This window comes from Peromyscus eremicus, chromosome 14 (assembly GCF_949786415.1).
Source record: "Peromyscus eremicus chromosome 14, PerEre_H2_v1, whole genome shotgun sequence".
In the NCBI taxonomy this organism is placed as follows: domain Eukaryota; kingdom Metazoa; phylum Chordata; class Mammalia; order Rodentia; family Cricetidae; genus Peromyscus; species Peromyscus eremicus.
The window spans coordinates 62,415,975-62,441,312 of NC_081430.1; the positions used below are offsets into that span (position 1 = coordinate 62,415,975).

The 25,338-nt window shown below is 38.4% G+C and overlaps 1 protein-coding gene across 1 annotated transcript; it reads right to left on the reverse strand.

Moving 5' to 3' along the window:
* Positions 1-2,562: 2,562 nt before the first annotated feature.
* LOC131923968 (uncharacterized) lies at positions 2,563-24,978 on the reverse strand. Its single transcript, XM_059279181.1, has 4 exons — positions 24,927-24,978; positions 24,418-24,843; positions 3,983-4,099; positions 2,563-2,681 (listed from the first exon to the last, which is right to left on the reverse strand). The coding sequence occupies exons 1-4, from the start codon at positions 24,970-24,972 to the stop codon at positions 2,563-2,565; spliced, it is 708 nt and encodes a 235-aa protein (XP_059135164.1). The 5' UTR covers positions 24,973-24,978.
* Between the last annotated feature and the right edge of the window lie 360 nt (positions 24,979-25,338).

A 25,338-nucleotide genomic window follows, 5' to 3' on the forward strand; every position in this document is an offset into this window, starting at 1 on the left:
TGAATGAGAGGACCTGTCAGTCCAGAGCTGGGTGTCTCTGTCAGAGCTGTAGGGTCAGGGCTGGTTTTCATGAGCAGAGGAGAAAATTATTTGCATGTCTTCCTGATATATCATGATCTTAGGAGCAGGAGTCTTAGAGAAGATGAATAATGCTTCAGTTGTCTGACGTGAAGTAAGAATCTAAGTGGCATTTATAACATCAAAGTATCAGTTATTTTCCCAGTCATGTAGTTTAGTTGGGTGAGCATTTTGCATTCTTGAAGGCCTGTGTTTGTTCCCATCATTGCATGACAGGAAAGAGGTTGGAGCAGGAAAATCATAGGTTTGAGTTATACTTGGTCTTTATGAAACTGTGTGCCAACCAAAAAAAGATAGAAGGAATATAAAGAAGACATTTATTTAGTATGAATTTATGGTTTTACATAGAAATACAGGTTTTCAGCCTTACTTTATTGTGCTCTGTAGTTGTAAAAGTTTCTGCTGTGTTTCCATAAATTATTAAATTAATTCATAGGAAATTAAGTTAAAAAAGTAAATTATAAACATTTAGGTAATGTTATTTTAGTCAGGTGGTGTTGGCCTACACCTTTAATCCCAGCACTTGGGAGGCAGGGGCAGAAAGTTCTCTGTGAGTTCCAGGCTAGATGGGTATACAGAGAGAATTACAGGACAGGGTCCAACGCTACACAGAGAAACCCTGTCTCAAAAAAAAATGTTCATATAAACCCTCCTCATTCTCGCTAATTGGACTCCCAGAGATCTACCTGGGGCCTAGTCATGGATCTCTGCATCCAGATCCCTCAGTAGTTGGATGAGGTTTCTAGCACAACAATTAGGGTGTTTGGCCATCCCATCACCAGAGTAGGTCAGTTCGGACTGTCTCTCGACCATTGCCAGCAGTCTGTTGTGGAGGAGGGTTTATATGAGAGAGAATTGTTGAGACCAAGGTTGGATAAAGCACAGAGACAAATAGCCAAACGAATGGAAACACATGAAATATGAACCAATGGCTGAGGGGTCACCAACTGGATCAGGCCCTCTGAGTGGGTGAGACAGTTGATTGGCCTGATCTGTTTGGGAGGCATCCAGGCAGTGGCACCGGGTCCTGTGCTCATTGCATGAGTCGGCTCTTTGAAACCTGGGGCCTATGCAGGGTCCCTTGGCTCGGCCTGGGAGGAGGGGACTGGACCTACCTGGACTGAGTCCACCAGGTTGATCTCAGTCTATGGGGAAGGCCTTGCCCTGGAGGAGATTGGAATGGGGGGTGGGAGGGGGGAGAACAAGGGAATCTGTGGCTGATATGTAGAACTGAATTGTATTGCAAAATAAAAATTAAAAAAAAAGAAAAAAATGTTGTATACAATTCAGTGATTAATGAATGCATTCATTAATTGGAATCAACCAAACATGCTTGAGGCCAAAGCTCAGTGGTACAGTATATCATGCATAAAGCTTGAAGATTGATTCTTAAACAAGAAAAGAACTCGTATATAAATATAAATATCATCTGAGATTATTTTTTAATAATGATAAAAACACATTTTGAAGACCTGTGTTTACCATTTAGCTCTGTCAGGGCTGATCTTTCCCGTCTACCATGTAGACCTGGTCATCCCCATTACAAAGGTACTGCCCACTCTTCTGTGACCTTCCTGAAATACTCAGTAGGCCTATTTCTTTCCATGCCATATCTTTTTGCTCTCCAGACCTTCAAGGACTTGCCTTTCCCTCACTACCAGCCATGTCAACTGTTTCCATTATAGCAGGAATCTTAAAAGGTCTTTTTAATAAAATGAAACCTGAGGCCAGTTATTGGGGTGAATGCTGGAAGATCAGAGAAGCAGAACAAGCCAGAGCCACCTCACCTCACCAGTTCCTCAGCTGATCCTGTTTCCTCAGACTGGAAGCCTCTCAGTCCTCATCCAGAACGGGTTTCAACTGAACTGTGCTGCTCAAAGCCTAAAAGCTTAACCAGCCAGAAGCTTATTGTTTCTGGTCTCCACGCCTTATATACCTTTCTACTTTCTACCATCACTCCCTGAGATTAAAGGCTCACTTTCTGGGATTAAAGACGTGAGTCAACATGCCTGGTTGTTTCCAATGTGGCCTTGAACTCACAGAGATCCAGAGGGATTTTTACCTCTGGAACACAAGGATTAAAGGCGTGAGTGCCACCATTTTCTGGCCTCTATGTCTATCTTTTGGCTGTTCGGTCCTCTGACCCCAGATAAGTTTATTAGTATACACAATATATTGGGGAACACAATACCACCACATTCCATAGCAAAGATTCACCTGGACCTTGAGAGAGTTGCCTGCCCTAGACCACCAGGTAATCCATTTCCTTCCTTTCCTACAACCTACTCTCTTCCTGTGACCTTCCTCCTCATGCCATCGTGTTATCATTGCTCTTTCCCAAGACTTAGGCAGTCTTCACCATGGTCTTGTTTTTCTGAAGTTCTGTTTAGACATTGTTTTACTTAGCTCGTAAGCCTCCTAATCCTCAATGTTCTTGCTTCTCAGTACTGCCAGACTCCCCAGCCTTTTCAGAAACTTTTGTCCCTATGCCTTCTTTAGCAGAAGATTGATTTGGGTTTTCTCCTCATCCCCAGGGCTATCTAGTATCAGCTTCTTGGTTACCTGAGCAGTGTCAAGAATGGACACAAGCTCATGGAGTAGTCCTAAAGTACAAACAGATATTATTGTTACTCTAACAAAATATTGTCTGCCTGCATGGTATCCAAGCAGAAAGGTAAACACCAACCCAGCTACAAACACTTTGACCTACAACGGTGTCCTTCCTTCAAGACACAAATATGTATTCTGAATGTGTTTTAAAAACATATCTTTATACCCTCAGATAAAAGCTCTTTCTCCCTCATGAATGAAGCTCTTGTTTTTAATTGCAGATGGAGACTATTACAGAGATCCATATCAGGTAAACATGCAGAGAACAAGTGACCCTGGGATGGCCAACTACACTTGATACCTCTTCAATGTAAATTCTATACTGAAGGCTCAGGGAAAGACCTGAGGAGAAAACAGAAAAATGTTAAGGTCTAGTGGACCCGGATGCCACTGTGAGTTTGTATCTTTGTGCAAGACATGGATGCTGCACCTATGAAATCTCTACAATATTGATGCCTAAATTAGACTTCCCTAGTACAGGAGGAAACCTGTCAGTTCCCTGCCTCTCAGTGAGGAACTACAGGTAATCAATGACTTCTGAGGGAGGGGGTGTGGTGGTATTTTATATTAATAAATAAAATTGCCTGGGGTCAGAGCTATTAGAGCCATAGCAAGTGCGTGACAGTGGTGGTGTACGCCTTTAAGGACCTGGAGGGCGGTACATACAGGCAGCGACGAGGCAGTCACATGATTGGGTTTACAACCAATCAGAAGCCAGAACAGAGAGACTATAGAGACAGACACACAGGAAGGAGGGCTCCTCTTTCAGAGAGCTCTCTTGGCTGAGGAGGATCCCTGAATCAGAAAGGGTGAGGCTCTTGGCTCTGACCTCTTGGCTTTCTTCTCTGAATCGGCTCTGTGTTTTCTGTCTGATAAAACCGTTGGCTACATCTACACTGAATTACATCTACAAGGGGGAATCTTTTTTCATCGACAAGCTCCCTTATAGGATATTCAGTTCCAAGTTTACTGCTCTAAACACATGTGCATATACATAACCATAACCAGGCTCTGTATGTTACTTACACACACACACACACACACACACACACACACACACACACACATACACACACAGAGGAAAAATTTGTATTAAGTTGAATTTATGAATTTGAGATGGAGGGAGAATTGGACATGGGAGGAATTTAAGTGGGTATATTGAATGTGTACAGTACTCGGGCTAAGAAAATTCTCAAAAAATATTTTATTTATAAACTCCACAAGGAAATCTGTTGTCACATTCAACCCCTTGGTAAGTGGTGTGTGTTCAGTGCTAAACACTGAATGGGGATACTGAGGTATCCAGGGCTGGGCTCCTCAGCTGGAGCTGGGTGGTCAGGGGGAGGCTTTGTTTGCATTTCCTGCTGCTGTATAATGAGTTTTGTGGTGGAATTATTAGACATCTGATTGCCTAGAGCAAAAAAAAAAGAGACAAAGCTGAGTTTTTGGGAAAAAAATTAAGTAACTACCTATTACATATTACATATTGGTTGTATAATTCATCTTATTTCATTGTGTATTTTACCAGACACCCCTCTGCCTTATTTGCTCCACAGAGGTTATTATGATAAAATTTTGATAATTTTAGAAGTACTAGAAAAGTTTATGAATGTTGAATCCTGATATTAAATCGAAGATATTTATTTCAAGTATGGAGCTTAGTGTAGATTCATGCAAACTGTCTTGTGTGTGATACCCAGTATTGAAAAACAATGATACATAAATTCTTTAGAGTATTATTTCTCTGTTCAAAAAGCAGCTAAAATTTGAACTTTATTATATTTATTATTAGTCTGGTGTGAGCTGTGTTGTGTGTAGCACTCCTGTATGTCAAGTCACTATTTTTCAACATTTTTAAAGTAATAAAGGAACCAAGTCTGTGAGTTCCAAAAAGTGGAGAGAAATATAGAGCCTCCACCCTAGGTCTTTGCTCTGATGTTGTTCCATGTCTCCAGTCCTGCATCCTCCCTAGGACATGACACTCCATACTGATGGGGGTAAAACTCAGCATGAAAAGACTTGAAATTGCCTCTCCATGATATAAGATTGTCAGACTCTAGTTTCCCAACTGATGAATTGGTTCTTCTATGTGATAAAGTGTCTTCACGGTGACTTAAGAAGGCCTTTGAATTATGTCATTTCTGTTTCTGTAGCATTCCCAGGTGAGTGACATAGATTCTAGGAATTACCTGAATTTCTCCATGTCAGATTTTGATTCCTTCTAGAGAAGGCTTATAACTGCCTTGGAGATGGTCTTCTAGTCCTCGTATGTGTTTAAATGAGAGTAAAAAGCTTTGAGTAGAGTCAGTAAACAGCCTTTCTGGCTCCTCTGCACTTGCTCCCCAGACTCTGTATAACTAATTATGTTGGGTTTCTCTTTTTGCTGACTCATGGCAAAAGTATTTAACAACACTATTGAGTATATGAACTTAATGTCATTTGAAAATCATTATATACAATTTCTGACCGTGTCCCTCTGTGTTTACTTTGCCAGCAAATGGTCTCCAATGGATTAATCTCACTCCCATGTAGGGATTGCTCTGAAATGTTTGTAGAGAGTTTTATAATCTCTCAGCAATTCTGTACAGATCAGGAAGGTTGTCCCAGGAACCCTGTGTGATGCATCAGGACAGCCATACCATGGAATTCTATGAAGGATGGAAGCTTTGTCTCTCCTTGAGAAATCCAGCCTGTCCCATTGGAAGTCAATATTTTGAAACTTGCTTGGGTCCAGCTAGTTCAAATCTAACAGCAACTCAACATTCATTATCACTCTTGGTCTTTTGGTAAATGGCTTCCCAAAATTCACAGATAAGGGAGCCCCTCTTTCCTTTCTATCCTCCCTCTGTGGTTTATATTTGAACAAGAAAGCTCATGATGATGTTGATACTTTACGTTGCACAGAGCACAATGAAAGAGCACTAGGACTTAGAAGAGAAGAAATTTCTGTCCACCTTTACCTGGTGGTAGCAAAATTTCCTGAGTAACATGGGCAGAGGATAAGGAAGGATAATGAACAACTGTGAGAATAAATTCCAGGAGAAAATAGAAAATTAAATGTAATGGATGGAAAACAGACATCTCAAACAACTCTCAAACTGAAAGTGTTCATGTATTTGAGAAAAGCCAGGTCAGATGGGAAACTAATTGGAATTTGTAGTCACAGGGTTTTGTTTCCACAGCTTGTTGGGTTTGATCTGAGTTAAAAAAAAAATCTTTAAACCAGAGAATCCCACTTTGTTATTGTTGTTTTAATCAAAAAGGTTGTAGCAAGCTATCAATGGCAGAATTATTTCTTTTCTTGCCATTCATCCTTTGTATAGGCCAAGTGTGTGTTCTCCTAAATGAACACAAAACCAAACAGTACCAAAAAAGCATATGTAGACAGAAATGATTGGATTCAGACATGTTAAAGTTATAACAGAACCAAAAATCAAGGGAAACCATAGGTTGCCCTTGCTGCCTCTAAGAAAAAATTAAAGTATCTGGATGGAATTCGTGTACTATGTACTGATGTCTATTCATTGTCAATCAGTGTCAATCTAGAACTTGTGACAAAGACAATACAATTTTAGGAAACAGAGGAATGATCACCCAGTGCTCTTGATGACATGAAGAAGGCTCTTAGATTCCAGCTGGAATCACACTGCTTTGGCCCAATGTTATCAAAGTAGGAGTCCAACTTGTTGCCAAAGTAGCAACTTCTACACCCTGAGGACCCCACACCATGACTTCTTGCTCCATCTCTAATTCTGAAATAATAAGGAATTTGATTGAGACTACCAAAAGCAGTTCAGAATTAGACTTAGCTATAAATAAATATATAAAATTATACTTATATGAATGGAAAAGTGACCACTTACAAATCTATGGAGAGAACTTTCAACAAAGTATTTGATATGTCAGGTAAATCAAATTGAATTTTGAAAGGGGATTTTGTTTGTGCTGATATTATTGATTGACTTGTATTTTACTGGCCAAAGTGATATTATAGTTTATACACAACTACTCCGGCAACATTCCCAGTCTCTTACATATCTGATATTTCATACATCATGTAATTATACATATCTGATTTATATAATATATTATAATATATTATCATACATATGTATATATATATGATAATGTGTTGCCACAGCTTTTTTTTTCTTTGTTAGTGAAGGTTCATGTAAATATCTTTGGTCACTGAGAAAGAACTGGTCAAGTTATGGTGTACTCTAGGGGCATTCTGAATAAGCCTCACTTTATTCTAGCAGTCCTTTTGAAAAGTTTACATAAACTCTATAAGACTGTGAAGTGGATTGGACCAAGAGTTGAGTGACTCTTCTCCAACCCAGAGAGTCCCGCCTCAAGGACCTAGGCCCTGGGATACAGCCAGTCCCCAGAAACCCCCACCCATCTCTGCCCCTGTTGCCTGCCAGCAGGGAAAACTCCAGTTGCCAGGCTCACCCACCAAAACCCCCTATCAGACCCTGAAATCTACAGGACCCATGCTCTACCCCAATACCTATCCCCATGTGATACCAGTGGCTTCCTGAGACACAGAATCTGTCTGCTCTCATTGGACCAAGAGTTGCTGACCAGCAGGGAAGACTCCTGGGGGCAGGCTCTCCACCAAAACCCTACATTGGACCCACTGATTTACAAGACCCATGTCCTGCCCCAATATCCATTTCCCTGAAGCACCAGTGGCTTCCTGAGACACAGAATCCACAAGCTCTGACTGGACTAAGAGCTCTGATAAGACCAAGAGTGGCTCCCTGAGCCACAGAACGAGCCAGCTTGGATTGGACTAAGAGCAGCTCCCTGAGATACAGAATCTGCCAGCTCCAATTAGACTAAGAGCTAAGTTTGGACCCAGAGTGGCCCCCTGAGACACAGACACAGCAAGCACAGACTGGTCCAATAGCAGCTCTCTCAGACACAGACACCTCTTGCATCTATTGGAGGAACAGGTGGGTAGATACCAGTGCAAAAATACATACAACAACATAAAGAGCAATATGGCATCACCAGAACCCTTATACAACAGCAAGACCTGAACATCATAATGTAGAGGAAGCAGAAGAAAGTGACCTTAAAAATAACTTCAAGAAAATGTTAGAGGCATCTAAAGAGGAAATGAAAAATTTCCTTAAAGAAATTGAGGAAAAGACAAACAAAAAATTGGAAAAAATCAATAACTCCCTTTAAAAAAAGCCAAGAAAACCATAAAAAAGCAATTAAACATGAGAAGGAAGCAGTTCAAGACTGAAAAGTGGCATAAAAACAATGAAGAAGACACAAACAGAGGGAATGCTGGAAATAGAAAATCTGAGTAAATGAACAGGAAACACAGGTGCAAGCATAACCAACACAGTACAAGAGATGGAAGTGGAAATGTCTGGTATAGAGGATACAATAGAGGAAATAGATTCATCAGTCAAAAAAAACACCAAAACCAAAACAGTCACAACATAAAATGTCCAGGAAATCTGGGACACCATGAAAAGGCCAAACCTAAGAATAATAGGGATAGAAGAAGGAGAAGAATACCAACTCAAAAGCATGGAAAATATACTTAACAAAATAATAGAAGAAAACTTTCCCAAAGTAAAGAAAGAAATACCTATGAAAATACAAGAAGCTTATAGAATACCAAATATACTAGACCACCTCCAAAATATCCACTCACCACATGATAATGAAACCAATAAATATACAGAATAAAGAAAGGATATTAAGAGCAGCAAAGGAAAAAGGCCAAGTAACTTATAAAGGCAGACCTAACAGAATAACACTTGCCTTCTCAATGGAGACTCTGAAAGACAAAAGGTCCTGGACAGATATAATGCAGATACTAAGAGAATATGGATGCCAGCCTAGACTAATATACCCAGCAAAACTTTCAATCACCATAGACGGAGTAAATAAGACATTCCAAGATAAAACCAGATTTAAACAATACCTATCCACCTATCTACAAATCCAGCCCTACAGAAAGCACTAGAAGGAAAATATGAACGTAATGATACACCCATGAAGACACAGGCAATAGATAACACACCAGCAGTAAATCCAAAAGAAAAGAAATACACACACACTATCACCAAAAAATAACAGAAATTAACAATCACTGGTCATTAATTTCCCTTAATATCAATTGACTCAATTCACCTATAAAAAGACACAGTCATACAGAATGGATATGAAATCAGGACCTATCCTTCTGCTGCATACCAGAAACACACCTCAACTTCAAAGACAGATACTACCTCAGAGTAAAAGGCTGGAAAAAGACCTTCCAATCAAATGGAATTAAGAAGCAAGCTGGTGTAGCTATCCTAATATCCAACAAAATAAACTTCAAACTAAAATCAATCAAAAGAGATTAAGAAGGACATTACATACTCATCACAGGGAAGATCCACCAAGACGAAGTTTCAATTCTGAACATGGATGCACCAAATACAAAGGCACCCACATATGCAAAAGAATTATTACTAAAGCTTAAATCACACATCAAATCCCACACATTAAGAGTGGGAGACTTCAACACCCACTCTCTCCACTGTATAGATCTGCCAGACTGAAACTTAACAGAGGAATAAGGGACATAACAGATGTTATGGCTCAAATGGACTAAATAGATAGCTACAGAACATTCCACCCTAACAAAAAAGAATATACCTGTTGGTGAAATTATTAAGGCCACTCCACGTAGTTAAAAGGAATAGTTATTTAGTAGGTAACTTACAAATGAAGGGATAGGTAGGTCGCGGGGTCTGGGGAAGGTATATCACAGTCCAGCGGTGTTCTCTGGAGCTCTGCTCAGTCAATCTCCACCTTCCAGGGTCCAGGAACAGAGAGAGAGCTGGTCCATCCTGATCTCAGGTCTCCCTTGGCCCCGCCTGTAGGCGTGACAGTTGCCGAAGCCTCAATGGGAGTTGGACTTCCAGATTAAAGCTGGAATGGCTACCCACTACATCTCCCTCTTTTTGTCTAAATAAGAAGGTTCTAACCTAATACAAGACTATATACAAAGGAATGGTTATCAAATATTGTCCAGGAATAATGAGGGATAATGACCTAGATAAGATGGAACTACAACCAATGTGAACAATATCAAGCAAGAAACACATACTAAAATCCAGAGAAGTATAGAGCATAGGTAAATGGCATGTTACAAAGATCATTCCAAAAGATGTCCTATCCTAAGGAACCCGAATCTAATACTTAATATGTTCTATCTAAGATTATATATATATATATATATATATATATATATATATATATATATATATATATATATATATATATATATATAAAGTTGTAACTATAACTGCTAGTCTTCAATCCCATCAAAGACCTGAGAAGGAATATATTGGTACCTGAGAAATGGTAGATGGATGCAAGCAACTTTCGGGAATCTTGCAAGAGTAGACAGAAACAGCTGGCAGGCTGAAGAGTCACCTAATGTTTCTCAGCATTGTTGGTGCATTCAAATTGGATACAGGCCTAAAGTATCTGACAGACCATTTTCAGAAGCAGGAATTCTGAAAGACCATCTTACCCTATCTTGGCAGAGTACAGTGGTCACTTTCCTTGTGTCCCGCTTGTCCAGAAAGGACAGCATTGCATTTGTACTGTCAGCAGTCGAGGCAAGGGCATTTCTTTGCCCAGTAGGCCATTTTGTGCCAAGAAGACAAACTTCCAAATGGAAATATCTTACTTAGAAGCCCAACATTCTCTTGGGATCAAATTGGTGCTGCCAGGAGCAATTGTGTCTCACGTCAACAGAATTCTAAGTTATTTAATGCCATATTCTCTAGGTCTACGAATTGTTTGAAGATTACCTGTCCATCTGAGCTATGTATCTGTAAATCTGGATAACCTAACTAACGTAACTATAGAGATGACAAGCATAGGTGACTATAAATCTGTAAGTCTTATCTACTGAAATAACCTATGGAGTAAGGCTTCACGTAAACAAGGTGAACAGTCTATAAGCAAATGTATGGTAAAGAACAATGATTTCAAAATTGTGACAATACACAAGATATTTATAACAGAGGTAGGAATATGTAGTGCAATATGCAATATGACAATAATCTTAAATATATATCAATATACCAAATATCCTAAACAGAAGTAGACATACACAAAGTATGACAGATATAAATTTACTTTTGTATCAATATACAAATATTTCAAATAAGAGTAGAAATATATGTACATTATAACAAATATAGTTCTGTATTTGTATCAATATACAAATTATCTTAAAAAGGAATATAAAATAGTTTACATTTGTATCAACATATAAGAATCCATAACAGTGCAAATTATCTAAGACTGCTATTTTACTAAATTTGTTTACTAGTATATACCATAATCTACCATAATATCTTATACCTATCCATTCTATTTCTTCTTTTCTCTTTTTTTAGGAGAATACTGAGTCTAATATTTTCTTCCACCCCCAACCCTATAACCATCATCCATAACCCTGAGAATTATGAAACCTAAGGGAGAAGGGGCGTCGTTTTCTTAGAATTGCTTCCTGCTATTTAAGGGGTGATGATATCTCTGTTGGGTACTGTGTGAAAGCTCAGATAGTTAAATCTCAGTTAGACTAACTGTAGGTTCCACAGCAAGTCTTAGCATAACGGGTAAGATTGTCTGAAATTCTGGCAAGAAGTGTAGTATGATGATGATTACCATGGTATCATTCTGGAGTTGTTGTTATTGGGGCCCCATCTTCCTTCTGGAGACTTCAGAGATTGCTATTGGAAAAACTTATTTTTTATCAAAATTGAAAGTTTGGATTTAAAGAGGACAAAACATGTAAGAAGGGATTCTGAGAAATCAAGAGTAAGCATGGAGAGAATTAGAATCTTGAAGACAATGCTCCCTTTTTATTGGTTTCCTTCAGTCCCACACCAGAAGGCCCTTCTGATATGGGACTGAAGAATCTCTCAACCTTTTCTTTTAGCAATATGCTTGGGTTTAGAGAAGGAGTGAGCCAATTCCATCTCCAAAGCCAGCTTGGCTTATAGTTGAATTGGAACCACAACTTTTTTAAGATTGATAGAGAAATAAAGGTTAGACAGTGAGATTTTACCGTGTGTAGATTGGTACCAATAGATTCTTTCTTTCTGCTGTAAACATCCAAATATCCAAGGCCTTATGATTTCTGGAAGATGGATATTTCCATTATCCTGGAAAAACAAAAACAGAACCCTACCCCAACCTTTGATTATTAAATTTTTCTTACAAATTGTAGAGATGTCACATTGGTGGATGATCTTTTACTTCTCCTCATTAAGGGGTTTTTCCTGTTTGAATTGAATTTTTATTAATTTTGTTGGTATCCATAGCTTTTCTTCTCCTGCAGAAACAAAAGCAAAACCCCTTCCCCAATGTAGAACATATCCAGGTTTCCATTCTGAGGTCAGCACATCCTTGAAATAAACTGGTTGGTTTAGCTCAGGAGTTTTGTCTGTCATCCAATGTCTCTCCACAGCAGTTGTTCCTTTCTCATCAGCATTGAGAAAATTCAAGGTTAATAAAGCACTATGCAATCTATTTCTAGGAGTCATTGTTACCTGTTGCTGTTTATTTAGCATATCCTTTAAAGTTCGATTGGGTCTTTCTATGACTGCTTGGCCTGTGGGGATTGTGTGGTATACCTGTAACATAATTTATTTTGTAATAAGCAAAGAATTGTCTCATTTTATTGGAGATGTATGCTGGGGCATTGTCTGTCTTAATTTGTACACGTATTCCCATGATGGCCATAACTTCTAATAGGTGTGTAATCACAGAATCAGCCTTTTTAGAACTCATAGGAGTTGCCCATTGAAGTCCTGAATAGATGTCAACGGTATGATGAACATACTTTAATCTTCTAAATTCTGAAAATGAAGCACATCCATCTGCCAAATTTCATTTCTTTGTATACCTTTTGGATTGCTCCCTGCAGGTAATGGGTTTTGGTTATAGATGGAACAAGTAGGATATTTTTTCACAATATCCTTAGCCTGTTACCAAGTGATGGAGAAATCTTTCTTCAAACCTTTGCTATTTACATGGTATTTCTTATGAAATTCTGAGGCTTCCAGCACATTACCTATTAGTAACTGATCAATCTCATCATTGCCTTGTGCTAGAGGTCCTGGCAGACCTGCATGGGATCTGATATGTGTTATATATATAGGATGTTCCCCTTTTCTGATGATTTCCTGCAATTGTTTGAATAATGAAGTTAATTCTGTATTATCAGGAATAAATTAAGCAGTTTCAATATGTAAAACAACTCTCTCTGCATATTGAGAGTCAGTGACTATATTGAGGGGTTCTGTGAAGTCCATCAGTACCATAAGAATGGCATACAGTTCTGCATTTTGTACAGAGTTTTATGGACTTTGTACCACTTTACTTAAGTCTCCTGATTTATATCCTGCTTTCCCTGATTTATTTGCATCAGTATAGAATGTGAGGACTCCAGAAATTGGCTTTTGTCGTACAATGTGAGGAAGGACCCATTCAGTCTTCTTTATGAATTCTATTCTCTTGCTTTTGGGATAGTAGTTGTTAATCTCTCCCAAAAAGTTACTGCAGGCTCTCTGCCAGTATTCATTATCTTTCTATAGTGATGAAATTTCCTCATTAGTTAAAGGTACTACAATTTCTGCTGGGTCCATTCCTGTCAACTGGCAAAGTCTTAATTTACCTTTTTGAATCAAATCAGAGATCTTTTCTATATAAGTCTTTAATTTCTTATTTGGTTTACTTGGTAGGAATATCAGTTCCAATATAATATCTTTCCTCTGCATCAAAATACCTGTGGGAGAATGTCTGGAGGGGAATATGACAAGAATGAATTTAAGTTCTGAATCCACACCATCCACGTGTGCTTCTTGAATTGTCTTTTCTACTAGAGCCAATTCCTTCTCAGCTTTGGCTGATAATTCTCTTGGACTATTTAATTTTTTGTCCCCTTCTAGAGTATTAGCCAAATTTTGTAGTCCATCTTTGGGTATTCCCATGATACCCAGTAAGTTGGAAATGTTTCCTAATAACTTTTGAAAATCATTAAGAGTCTTCAATCAATTTCTCCTTATTTGTACCGTTTGGGGTCTAATTTTTTGTAGCTCTATCTTAAATCCTAAGTAATTAATAGAATCTCCTCTTTGCATTTTTTCAGGAGCAATTTACAGTCCTCAGCGAGACAAAACTTTTTTTACTTCTTCAAACATGCTTTCTAATGTATCTAACTTTGGATCAGCTAATAGGTTATCATTCATTTAGTGATAAATTATGGATTGTGGAAACTTTACACAAATTATCTCCAATGGTTTCTGAACAAAGTATTGACACAAAGTAGGGCTGTTTGACATTCCCTGTGGCAGGACCTTCCATTGATATCTCTTGACTGGCTGAGAATTGTTATAATTAAGTACTGTGAAGGCAATTTTTCTCTATTATTTTCTTGTAATGGTATGGTAAAGAAACAGTCTTTTAAGTCACTAACTATTATAGGCCATTCTTTGGGTAGCAGAGAGGGCAAGGGCATCCCAGTCTGTAGGGAGCCCATCAGCTGAATTACTTTATTAATAGCTCTCAGATCTGTCAACATTCTCCAATTACCAGACTTTTTTTAAAAATAACAAATATAGGAAAATTTCAAGGGCTGTTAGATTCTTCAATGTGTTGAGCATTTAACTGCTCTTGAACCAGCTGTTCTAAAGCTTGTAGCTCCTCTTTTGTCAAAGGCCATTGTCCAACCCAGACAGGTTTATTAGTTAGCCATTTTAAAGGTACTTCTGAGAGTTCAGCAGCAGTTGTGCTCTGTTTGTATAAAGCCTGAATGGTTGGTGACTGTTTTTATAGCATATAATGATATTCCTAGAAACATGCATTGGTCTGTATTCCTTTTCTGAGAGTGTAGGAATTTTAATCTGGGTATTCCACTGTTGTAACAGATCTCGGCCCCAAAGATTTACTGCTACATTTGCTACATATGGCTTCAGCCTTCCTCTCTGTCCTTCTGGCCCTATGCATTCAACCCATCTCGAACTCTGTTTTATCTGAGATAGGGTTCCAATCCCTAAAAGTTGGACATCTGCCTCTTGAAGAGGCCAATTCGGATGCCATGATTTTGGTGCAATTATAGTCACATCTGCACCTGTGTCTACCAGGCCCTTCAGGACCAGGTCATTAATTCGAATTCTAAGCTTTGGTCTTTGTTCATTTATGCAAGTCTGCCAAAATATTTGTTTTATAGTATTCTTTGTAAACTGTGATCCATCTATCAGAGCTGTTTTATCATCCATTGCAGTATCAGTTATTACATTAGGCACTGGTTTATTCAGTTGTCCTGGAGAGGAATTTCTTCTGGCCCCATGTTGGGTGCCAGATATTGGTGAAATTATTAATGCCACTCCACGTAGTTAAAAGGAAGATTTAATTAGTGGGTAACTTACAAATGAAGGGACAGGTAGGTCACGGGGTCTGGGGAAGGTGTATTGCAGTCCAGCGGTGGGTGTTCTCTTGAGCTCTGCTCGGTCAAACTCCACCTTCCAGGGTCCAGGAACAGAGAGAGAGAGAGCTGGCCCATCCCAATCTCGTGTCTCCAGGGTCCTCCCTTGGCCCTGCCTTGTAGGCATGACAGTTGCCAAAGCCTCAATGGGGGTTGGAACTTCCAGATTAAAGCTGGAATGGCTACCCACTACATATACCTTCTTTTCAGCACCCCCTGAACTTTCTCTAAAATTGACCACAAATTCAGTCACAAAGCAAATCTCAACAGACACACGCACAAAAAAAAAAAAATAGAATAACCTCCCATATTCTATTGAACCACCATGGCTTAAAGTTAGATTTCAACAACAAAAATTACAGAAAGCCTACAATCTCATGTAAACTGCATAAAGCTCCACTGAACCACCAATGATTTGAGCAAGCAAGAAAGAAAGAAATCAAAGACTTTCTAGAATTCAATTAAAATAAATGTACTACATACCCAAACTTATGGGACACTATGAAAGCAGTGCTAAGAGAAATTCATAGCACTAAATGCCCACATAAAGAAGTTGGAGAAATCTCACACTAGTGACTTAACAGCACACCTGAAAGCTCTAGAACAAAAAGAAGCAAAGTCACCCAGAAGGAATAATGCCAGGAAATAATCAAATTGAGAGCTGAAATCAATAAAATAGAAACAAAGAGAACAATACAAAGAATCAATGAAACAAAGTGTTGGTTCTTTGTCAAAATCAACAAGATAGACAAGGCCTTATCCAAACTAACCAAAGGCAGAGAGAGAGAGAGAGAGAGAGAGAGAGAGAGAGAGAGAGAATCCAAATTAAGAAAATCAGAAACGAAAAGGGAGACAGAATAACAGACAATGAAGAAATCCAGAGAATCATCAGGTCATACTTCAAACAGCTGTACACCACAAAATTGGAAAATCTAAAAGAAATGGACAATTTTCTGGATAGATACCACATGCCAAAGTTAAATCAAGACCAGATAAACAATTTAAACAGACCAATAACCCCTAAGGAAATAAAAACAGTCATTAAAAGTCTCCTAACCCAAAAAAACGCAGGACCAAATGGTTTCAATGCAGAATTCTACTAGTATTTCAAAGAAGAGTTAATACCAATACTCTTCAAATTTTTTCACACAATAGAAACAGAAGGAACTTTACCAAACTCTTTTTATGAGGCTACAGTTACTCTGATACTTAAACCACACAAAGATGCAACAAAAAAGAGAATTAATGACCAGTTTCTCTCATGAACATTGATGCAAAAATACTCAATAAAATGTTGGCAATCTGAATCCAAGAAAACATCAAAAAAAATTATCTGCCATGATCAAGTAGTCTTCATCCCAGGGATGCAAGGATGGTTCAACATACTAAAATCAGTCAATGTAATACACCATATCAACAAACTGAAAGAAAAAAACCACATGATCATTTCATCAGATGCTGAAAAGGCCTTTGACAAAATCCACCACCCCTTTATGATAAAGGCCTTGGAGAGATCAGGAATACAAGGAACATACCTAAACATAATAAAGGCAATTTACTGCAAGCCAACAGCCAACATTAAATTAAATGGAGAGAAACTCAAAGCAATTCCACTAAAATCAGGAACAAGACAGCGCTATCCACTCTCCCCATATTTATTCAATATAGTACTTGAAGTTCTAGCTAGAGCAATAAGACAACAAAAGGAGATCAAGGGGATACAAATTGGAAAGGAGGAAGTCAAACTTTTACTATTTGCAGATGATATGTTATAATACATAAGTGACCCCAAAAATTCTACCCAGGAACAAATACAGGTGATAAACACCTTCAGTAATGTGACAGGATACAAGATTAACTAAAAAAAATCAGTAGCCCTCTGATATACAAAGAATAAATGGACTGAGAAAGAAATTAGAGAAATATCACTCTTTACAATAGCCACAAAGAAAATATAATACCTTGGGGTAACTCTGACTAAGCAAGTGAAAGACCTTTATGACATGAACTTTCAGTTTCTGAAGAAGGAAATTGAAGAAGATATCAGAAAATGGAAAGACCTCCCATGCTCATAGATAGGTAGGATTAACATAGTAAAAATGGCAATCTTACTAAAAACAATCTACAGATTCAATGCAATCCCCATCAAAATCCTAATACAATTCTTCACAGACCTGGAATGAACAATACTCAACTCAAATGGAAAAAACAAAAAACCCAGGATAGCTAAAAGAATCCTGTACAATAAAGCAACCTCTGGAGGCATTATGATCCCTGACTTCAAGCTCTACTATAGAGCTACAGTAATAAAAACAACTTGGCATAAAAACTGACGTGTGGGCCAATGGAATTGAACTGAAGACCCCGACATTAATCTACACACGTATGAACATATGATTTTCGGCAAAGAAGACAAAAACCATACAATGGAAAAAAGAAAGCATCTTCAACAAATGGTGCTGGCATGTGGATGTCAACATATAGAAGACTGCAAATAGATCTATATCTGTCACTATGCACTAAACTTAAATCCAAGTGGATCAAAGACCTGAACAAAATTCCAGTTACACTGAACCTGATAGAAGAGAAAGTAGAAAGTAGTCTTGAACACATTGGCACCAGAGATCACTTCCTAAATATAACAGCAGTAGCACAGACACCAAGAGCAACAATTAATAAATGGGACCTCTTGAAACTGAGAAGCTTTTGTGGAGTAAAGGACATGGTCAATAAGACAAAATGACAGCCTACAGAATGGAAAAAGATCTTCATCAACTCCATATCTGTCAGAGGGCTGATCCCCAGAATATATAAAAAACTCAAGAAACTAGATATCAAAATACCTAACAGTCCAATTTAAAAATGGTCTATAGATCTAAACAGAGAATTATCAACAGAAGAATCTCAAATGGCCGAAAGGACATTTAAGGAATTGCTCAACATCCTTAGTCATCAGGGAAATGCAAATCAAAACAGCTATGAGATACCATCTTATACCTGTCAGAATGATTAAGACCAAAAGCAATGCATACAGCTTATGTTGGAGAGGATATGGAGCAAGGGGAATACTCCTCCACTGTTTGTGGGAATACAAACTAGTACAGCCACTTTGGAAATCAGTGTGGCAGTTTATCAGAAAACTGGGAATCAATCTTCCTCAAGACCCAGCTATACCACTCTTGGGCATATACCCAAGGAAAGCTCAGTTATAACACAAAGACACATGCTCAACTATGTTCATAACAGCATTATTTGTAATAGCCAGAAATTGGCAACAACCTAGATGTACCTCAACTGAAGAATGTATAAAGAAAATGTGGTACATGTAAACAATGGAGTACTACTCAGCAGAGAAAAACAATGACATCATGAAATTTGCAGGCAAGAGGATGGAACTAGAAAATATCATCCTGAGTGAGGTAACCCCAACTCAGAAGGATAAACATGGTATATACCCACTCATAAGTGGATACTAGGTGTTAAGCAAATGAAAACTAAACAACAGTCCACAATACCAGAGAAACTATCTACAAAGGAAGGAAGACCCAAAGTGGGAAGCATGGATCACCCTGAGAAGGGGAAATTGTAGATGTAACCAACCGTCTTATTAAATAAGAAACACAGAGCCGATTCAGAGAAGAAAGCCAAGAGGTCAGAGCTAAGAGCCTCACCCTTCCTGCTTCAGCGATCCTCTTCAGCCAAGAGAGCTCTCCGAAAGGGGAGCTACTTCCTGTGTGTTTGTCTTTATAGCCTTTCTGTTCTGCCTTCTCATTGGTTGTAAACCCAAACACATGACTGCCCTCGTCACTGCCTGTCTATAGAGACTTTCAGGTCTTCTATGGTTGGGATTGAGATTAAAGGCGTGTGTCTCCAATGCTGGCTGTATCCATGAACACACAGAGATCTACCTAGCTCTGTCTACCAAGTGCTGGGATTAAAGGTGTGCACCACCACCCACCGCCAGCCACACTCTTGCTATGGCTCTAATAGCTCTGACCCCTGGGCAACTTTATTTATTAACATACAATTAAAATCACATTTCAGTACAAGTAAAATACCACCATATTTCCCCTTTTCTATTTTAATAAAAAGAAAAAGGTTATAACTAAAAAAAGAAAAACTATATACAAAAGAACAATAACTATATACAATATATACAAGTAATAAATATCTAAACAATGTCTAGTCCATTTGTATTTGACAAATTCAGAGAAAATAATTTCATTATCTATCCTATTTTGTTAAGTCCAAAATGTATCTAATTCATTTTCTATCCTAATTAATCTTCAACTATAACTAACCTTCACCTATAACTAACTAATCTTCAAATCCCTCAGAGACCCAAGAAGGAAATAATATTAGCAAACAAAAATAAAAACAGAAAGTGCATGCAAGCAACTTCCAAAAAATTTGTGAGTTGACAGAAACAGCCAGCTGCCTGTACAGTCACCTGAGGTTTCTCCGCAGTGCTGGGGCATCATCTTCAGCCTATAGGCTTAGCATATCTGACAGACTCATTTGTGAAGTAGGATGTACACAAGGTCAACAGTTCAACCTCACATTGGGTGAGAGCAGTCCATGTACCAGAAACACCTGAATTCCACTAGTGTCATGTCATGATTCAGGATTTTAAATTCTGGAAATTGTTGATGGTTTTTTAATTCAACTGTCCATTCTTCTTGGCTGTGTATATATGGCTTCATCTCAGCATCCCATTCTTTTCCACATCCCTCTATCAAATGCCAGTCTACTATTGAGAGGCGTGAGCTTAGTTACTCTTCAAGAATAACTGTTTCAGCTGCTGTTCCATTGTACATCAGAAGCCATCGGCCCACTGCCTGTTCAGCTGCCTTCAAAGAAAAGGGCACTGTACCTTTTCCAAATTGCGAAGACCATTTCAGGGATGGTGCCATATTGTCCTGGCCTCAGAAGATGCCTTTTGATAAAGCCATAACCATGCTTGCTTTGGCAAGAATCAGTAGTCCTTTGTTTCATGTCCTGTCTGTCCATTTTGTCCTGTTGATTTGAGGATACTTTGTTGTCCAGTGGCTAACTTTTGCCACAATGAAAGTTAACTCCATATGCAGTTTCTTCAATGCCCATATTTTCTCTGAAGTAGATTGGTACTGCCAGGAGACGGCATGTCTCAAAAAAGAAAAATTTTCTAAGTTATTAAAACATTTTAAATGCCATATTCTGTAGATCTCTGAAGGGTTTGAAGATGACCTGTCTAAAATATATCTGCTCAATTTTTAAAACATATCTAATGTGACTACATGTTCTATTGTAATGTCTAACTACTAACTTTCATTTCTTTATATGCTAATAGTTGGTAATAATAGCATTCAAGGATCAGAAAATTGCATTATTAAATGAACGGTATAAGTACAATTAGAAATATACATATAGCATTTTCTAACAATATCAATTTCAATATGTATAATTTGTATAGAATATAAAACAATCCAATCCAATGTATTTAAAACTAGTAATTGTCTTTTTCTTCTTTTCTTTTCTTTTCTTTTCTTCCTTTTTTTAAAACAAGAACCTTAAATCTAATCTCCTTTATTAACCGTTTTCCTAACCCTTGATAACAACTTGTAACCAACCCCCTTAAACAATAAAAATTATCCCATACTCAAAACCCATTAAAAAGACCAAAAAACCACCCGCCCCATACCACCTCTTTGGGAATGTGGGCGTCGTATTCTTAAAATTGCTTCCTGCTGGGTATGGGCAAAGGTATCTTTATCCTGAAAGAAAAATTTTAGGTTAATTGTCAAATTCTAGGAAAGGTAACTATATCCTTCATTATCCAGGCTGTGTATAATGCCAAAGTTCAGGGATTATCTCAAGTCCTTATTCAAGTAGTCTTTGAGACTGGACCATCTCAGCTAGCCCTCTCAAAATTGCTCTGAGCACCTTGTAGTTCAAAGCTGATCTGTAGATGTTTGTCAGCTTAGTGATATTATTATTTTCCATGTGGAATTGTTGTTGTTGTGGGGCCCCATTTTCTTCCTGAAGACTTCAGTTGATGTAAGCCCTGTTCATGATTTCCTGCAATAAACTGATAAGAGACTCGAACACAAAGACATATATATGCAGCTAATTGAAGCCTTTTTTCCAGAATTAGTTAGTATTCTATATGACCATTCATATCTTAACAAAGTTTAAAATGTGTGTGTGTGTATATATATATATATATGTTAATCTTGTAAATTTTGATATAAAATTTATACTTTAAGAAAAGTTTAAAGAATCAGAATAGAATCAAAGAGTTGAGATTAGTAATAAAATAGTCCCTTAATTAATTTGGCTTTTCTTCTGTCCCATAGCAGAAGATGGCTCTTTTATTCTAGCATGAGACAGGGAGTTTGCATTTTCTTTTTAACAACATGCTTGAGTTTAAAGAAGGAGAGAGCCATTCTCCAACTCCAAAGTCAGCTTTAAATTTTAATTGAACTGGGACTATTAGAAGACCAATAGTGTTAAATCTTTAAAGAAAAGCAGAAACAAACATTTAGTAAGACATAAAATGTTTTAGATAATATATACCCATATGCCGTTTCACTCTGCTTCCTGGGATAGATGATTTGTCCCTTTTCTTCAGTTGTCTCATTTGTCCAGTGTTCTTCAGATTCCTTAACCTTCATTCTCCTAAAAGACAAAAACAAAAACCTTTCCCCAAGGTTTTTTTGGGGATGTTCCTTTTTGGCAAGTTATCTGATTAAATGAAAAGGCATGTGTTACTGATATAAGTTAGTTTAAATTGGATGTTCATGCTGGTTGATGAACTATCACCTCCTCTAATTAAGAGGTTTCTCTTGTTCAAATCGAACCTTTATCAATTTTGATGGTACCCACAGCTTATATTCTCTTGTAGAAACAAAAACAAAACCTCATCCCCAATGTAACTAACACATACCCTGGTTTCCATTCTGAGGTCAGCACATCCTTAAAGTATATAGGCTGATTTAATTCTGTACTTTTTTCTATTATCCAATGTCTCTCTGCAGCTGTTGTTTCTTTCTCATTGTCATTAAGAAAATTCAAAGTTAATAGAGCATTATGCAGTCTGTTTCTGGGGGTTTTTTGTTACCCCTTTCTGTTTATTTAGCATGTCTTTTAGAGTTCTGTTTGATCTTTCTATAACTGCTTGACCTGTAGGATTATGTGGTATGCCTGTAATATGCTTTATATTGTAATAAGCAAAAAACTGTTTCATTTGAACAGAGACATATGATGGAGCATTGTCAGTTTTGATTTGTGCAGGTATACCCATGATGGCCATAACTTCTAGCAAATGAGTGATTACAGAATCAGCTTTTTCAGAACTCAAAGCAGTTGCCCATTGAAATCCTGAATAAGTATCAATGGTATGGTGTCCATATTTCAATTTTCCAAATTCTGCGAAGTGAAACACATCCATCTGCCATATTTCATTCCTTTGAGTACCCTTTGGGTTACATCCTACTGGTAATGGTGTTTGATTGTAGAAGGAACAAGTAGGACATTTCTTTACTATTTCTTTGGCTTGTTGCCAGGTTATGGAAAAATCCTTTTTTAAACATTTACTATTGACATGATGTTTTTTATGAAATTCTGAGGCCTCCAGCACATTTCCTATCAATAATTTATCAATCTCATCATTGCCTTGTGCTAGAGGGCCTGGCAGACCAGTATGAGATCGAATGTGAGTTATATATAAAGGATGACTCCTTTTCCTGATTATATCTTGTAATTGAATAAATAGTGAAGTTAATTCTGAAGCATCAGGGATAAATTCTGCAGTCTCAATATGTAAACTACTCTTTCAGTATACTGAGAGTCAGTTACTATGTTGAGAGGTTCTGAAAAATTCATTAATACCAACAGAATAGCATACAATTCTGATTTTTGAACTGAATTATAAGGACTTTGAACCACTTTACTTAAATTTTCTGATTTGTAACCTGCCTTTCCTTGTTTGTTGGCATCTGTATAAAATGTACAAACTCCAGATATGGCTTTTTCCCATACAATTCGAGGCAAGATCCAATCAACTCTCTTTATAAGATCAATTTTATCACTTTTGGGATATTTGCTGTTAATTTCTCCCAAAAAATTACTGCAAGCTCTTTGCCAAGGTTCATTTTCTATCCATAATTTTTAAATGTCCTCCTTAGTTAAAGGTATGACGATTTCTGCTGGGTCTATTCCTGCTAATTGACGAAGTCTCAATTTTCCTTTCCAAATCAAGTCAGAAATTTTTTTCCACATAAGTTTTTAATTATTTATTTGGTTTATTTGGTAAAAATATCCATTCCAATATAATATCTTCCCTCTGCATTAAGAAATACATGAGATTTCTATGAATATACTAGGGATGAGTTGTGGGCAATGGAGTGTAGGGAGTAGGGGATGAGAACATAAGGAATAGGAGCTGGAACTGGGATGGAATGGGAAATCAATGAAAGAGATACCATGATGAAAGGAGACACCATGGGGATAGAGAGAAACCATGTGCTAGGAAAATTGGCAGGAATTCCCAAGGATGACCCCAGATTGGGCTACTAGAAATAGTGGAAAGGGTACCTGAACTGAACTGGCTTGCCCAAGTGATCAGATTGGTGAATACCCTAACTGTCATCACAGAGCTTTTCCCAGTGACTGATGTAAGAAGATGCAAAGATCCACAGCCAAACACCAGGCAGAGCTCCAGAAGTCTAGTCAAAGAGAGAGAAGAGGGATTCTATGAGCAAGTGCATCAAGATCATGATGGGGAAACCTGCAGAGATGACCAAACCAAACTAGTGAAAACTCATGAAACTTGCATCAACAGTTGTGGAGCCTGCATGGGACTGGACTAGGCCCTCTACATGGTGAGACAGTTATGTAGCTTGAGCTGCTTGGGAGAGCCCCTGGTGGTAAGATCAGCATCCATCCCTGGTGCATGAGCAGGCTTTTTGGAGCAAACTACCTATAATGGGACACCATGGGCAGCCCTGAGGCAGGGGGAGGAGCTTGGACCTGCCTCTACTGAATGTGTCTTGCATGGGAGGCCTTGTCTTCTTGTTGGGGAGAATGTGGGGTGGGTTAGGAGGGGGAGGCTGGGGAGAAGGAGTAGGGAAGAGTAGGATCTTTGATTGGTGTGTAAAATGAAAGAAATATTTTCGTAATTAAAACAAAAGCAAAAAAAAAGACTGTGAAGTGACAAAGGACACTCAAAGTGATTATTTCTGAGCAAGTCTCCAGGCTAATCTTCTCTGTCATCTCAGTCCCAGGGCAGCTTCCTGCTCCTCCAGGGTTTCTGACACACTCAGGATGTGGTTGCAACACTGTGTCTCTTGCACAGTAATAGACCGCAGAGTCCTCAGATGTCAGGCTGCTGAGCTCCATGTAGGCTGTGCTGGAGGATTTGTCTGCAGTCAGTTTGGCCTTGTCCTTGAACTTCTGATTGTAGTTAGTACCACCATTTCCAGGATAAATCCATCCAATCCACTCCAGGCCCTGTCCAGGCCTCTGCTTCACCCAATGCATATATTCATTAGTGAAGGTGTAGCCAGAAGCCTTGCAGGACAACTTCACTGAGGAACCAGGTTTCCCAAGCTCAGCCCCAGACTGCTGCAGCTGGACCTGGGAGTGGACACCTGTGGGGAGAAAGACAGAGTGGATGTCATTGTCACCTCAGTCCCTGTTCCTTGTTCAGGTTTGGAACTGGAAAGCCCCTTACCTGTAGTTACTGACAGGAGGAAGAAGATGCTCCAGTTCCATCCCATGGTGAGGACCTGTGTGTTCAGTGACTGTGGAGAGGACACAGATCATATGTTGGTGTTTGGTGTGGACACCTCTGTATTTACCACTGTAATCTCACACGATTTGCATATTTATGAGGCAGGGTACTTCTTAGATAAGGACCTAGTCCAGCTGGAGAAGGTGGCAGAGTAAACCTGGGTCAGGCAGCAGGACTCTGAGATCCAAAACCTCATCCTGTCTGAGGAAGTATCCTTCCCCACGAACTGTGGAGACCCTGTTGGTATAAAATCAAGGCCTAATCTCTCAATTTAAAAGTAGAATTCGTATCTGAGACATTTGGTCCACTTTGTGCCAAAATTGATTTATATGTGGTAGTTGTGATGACTATA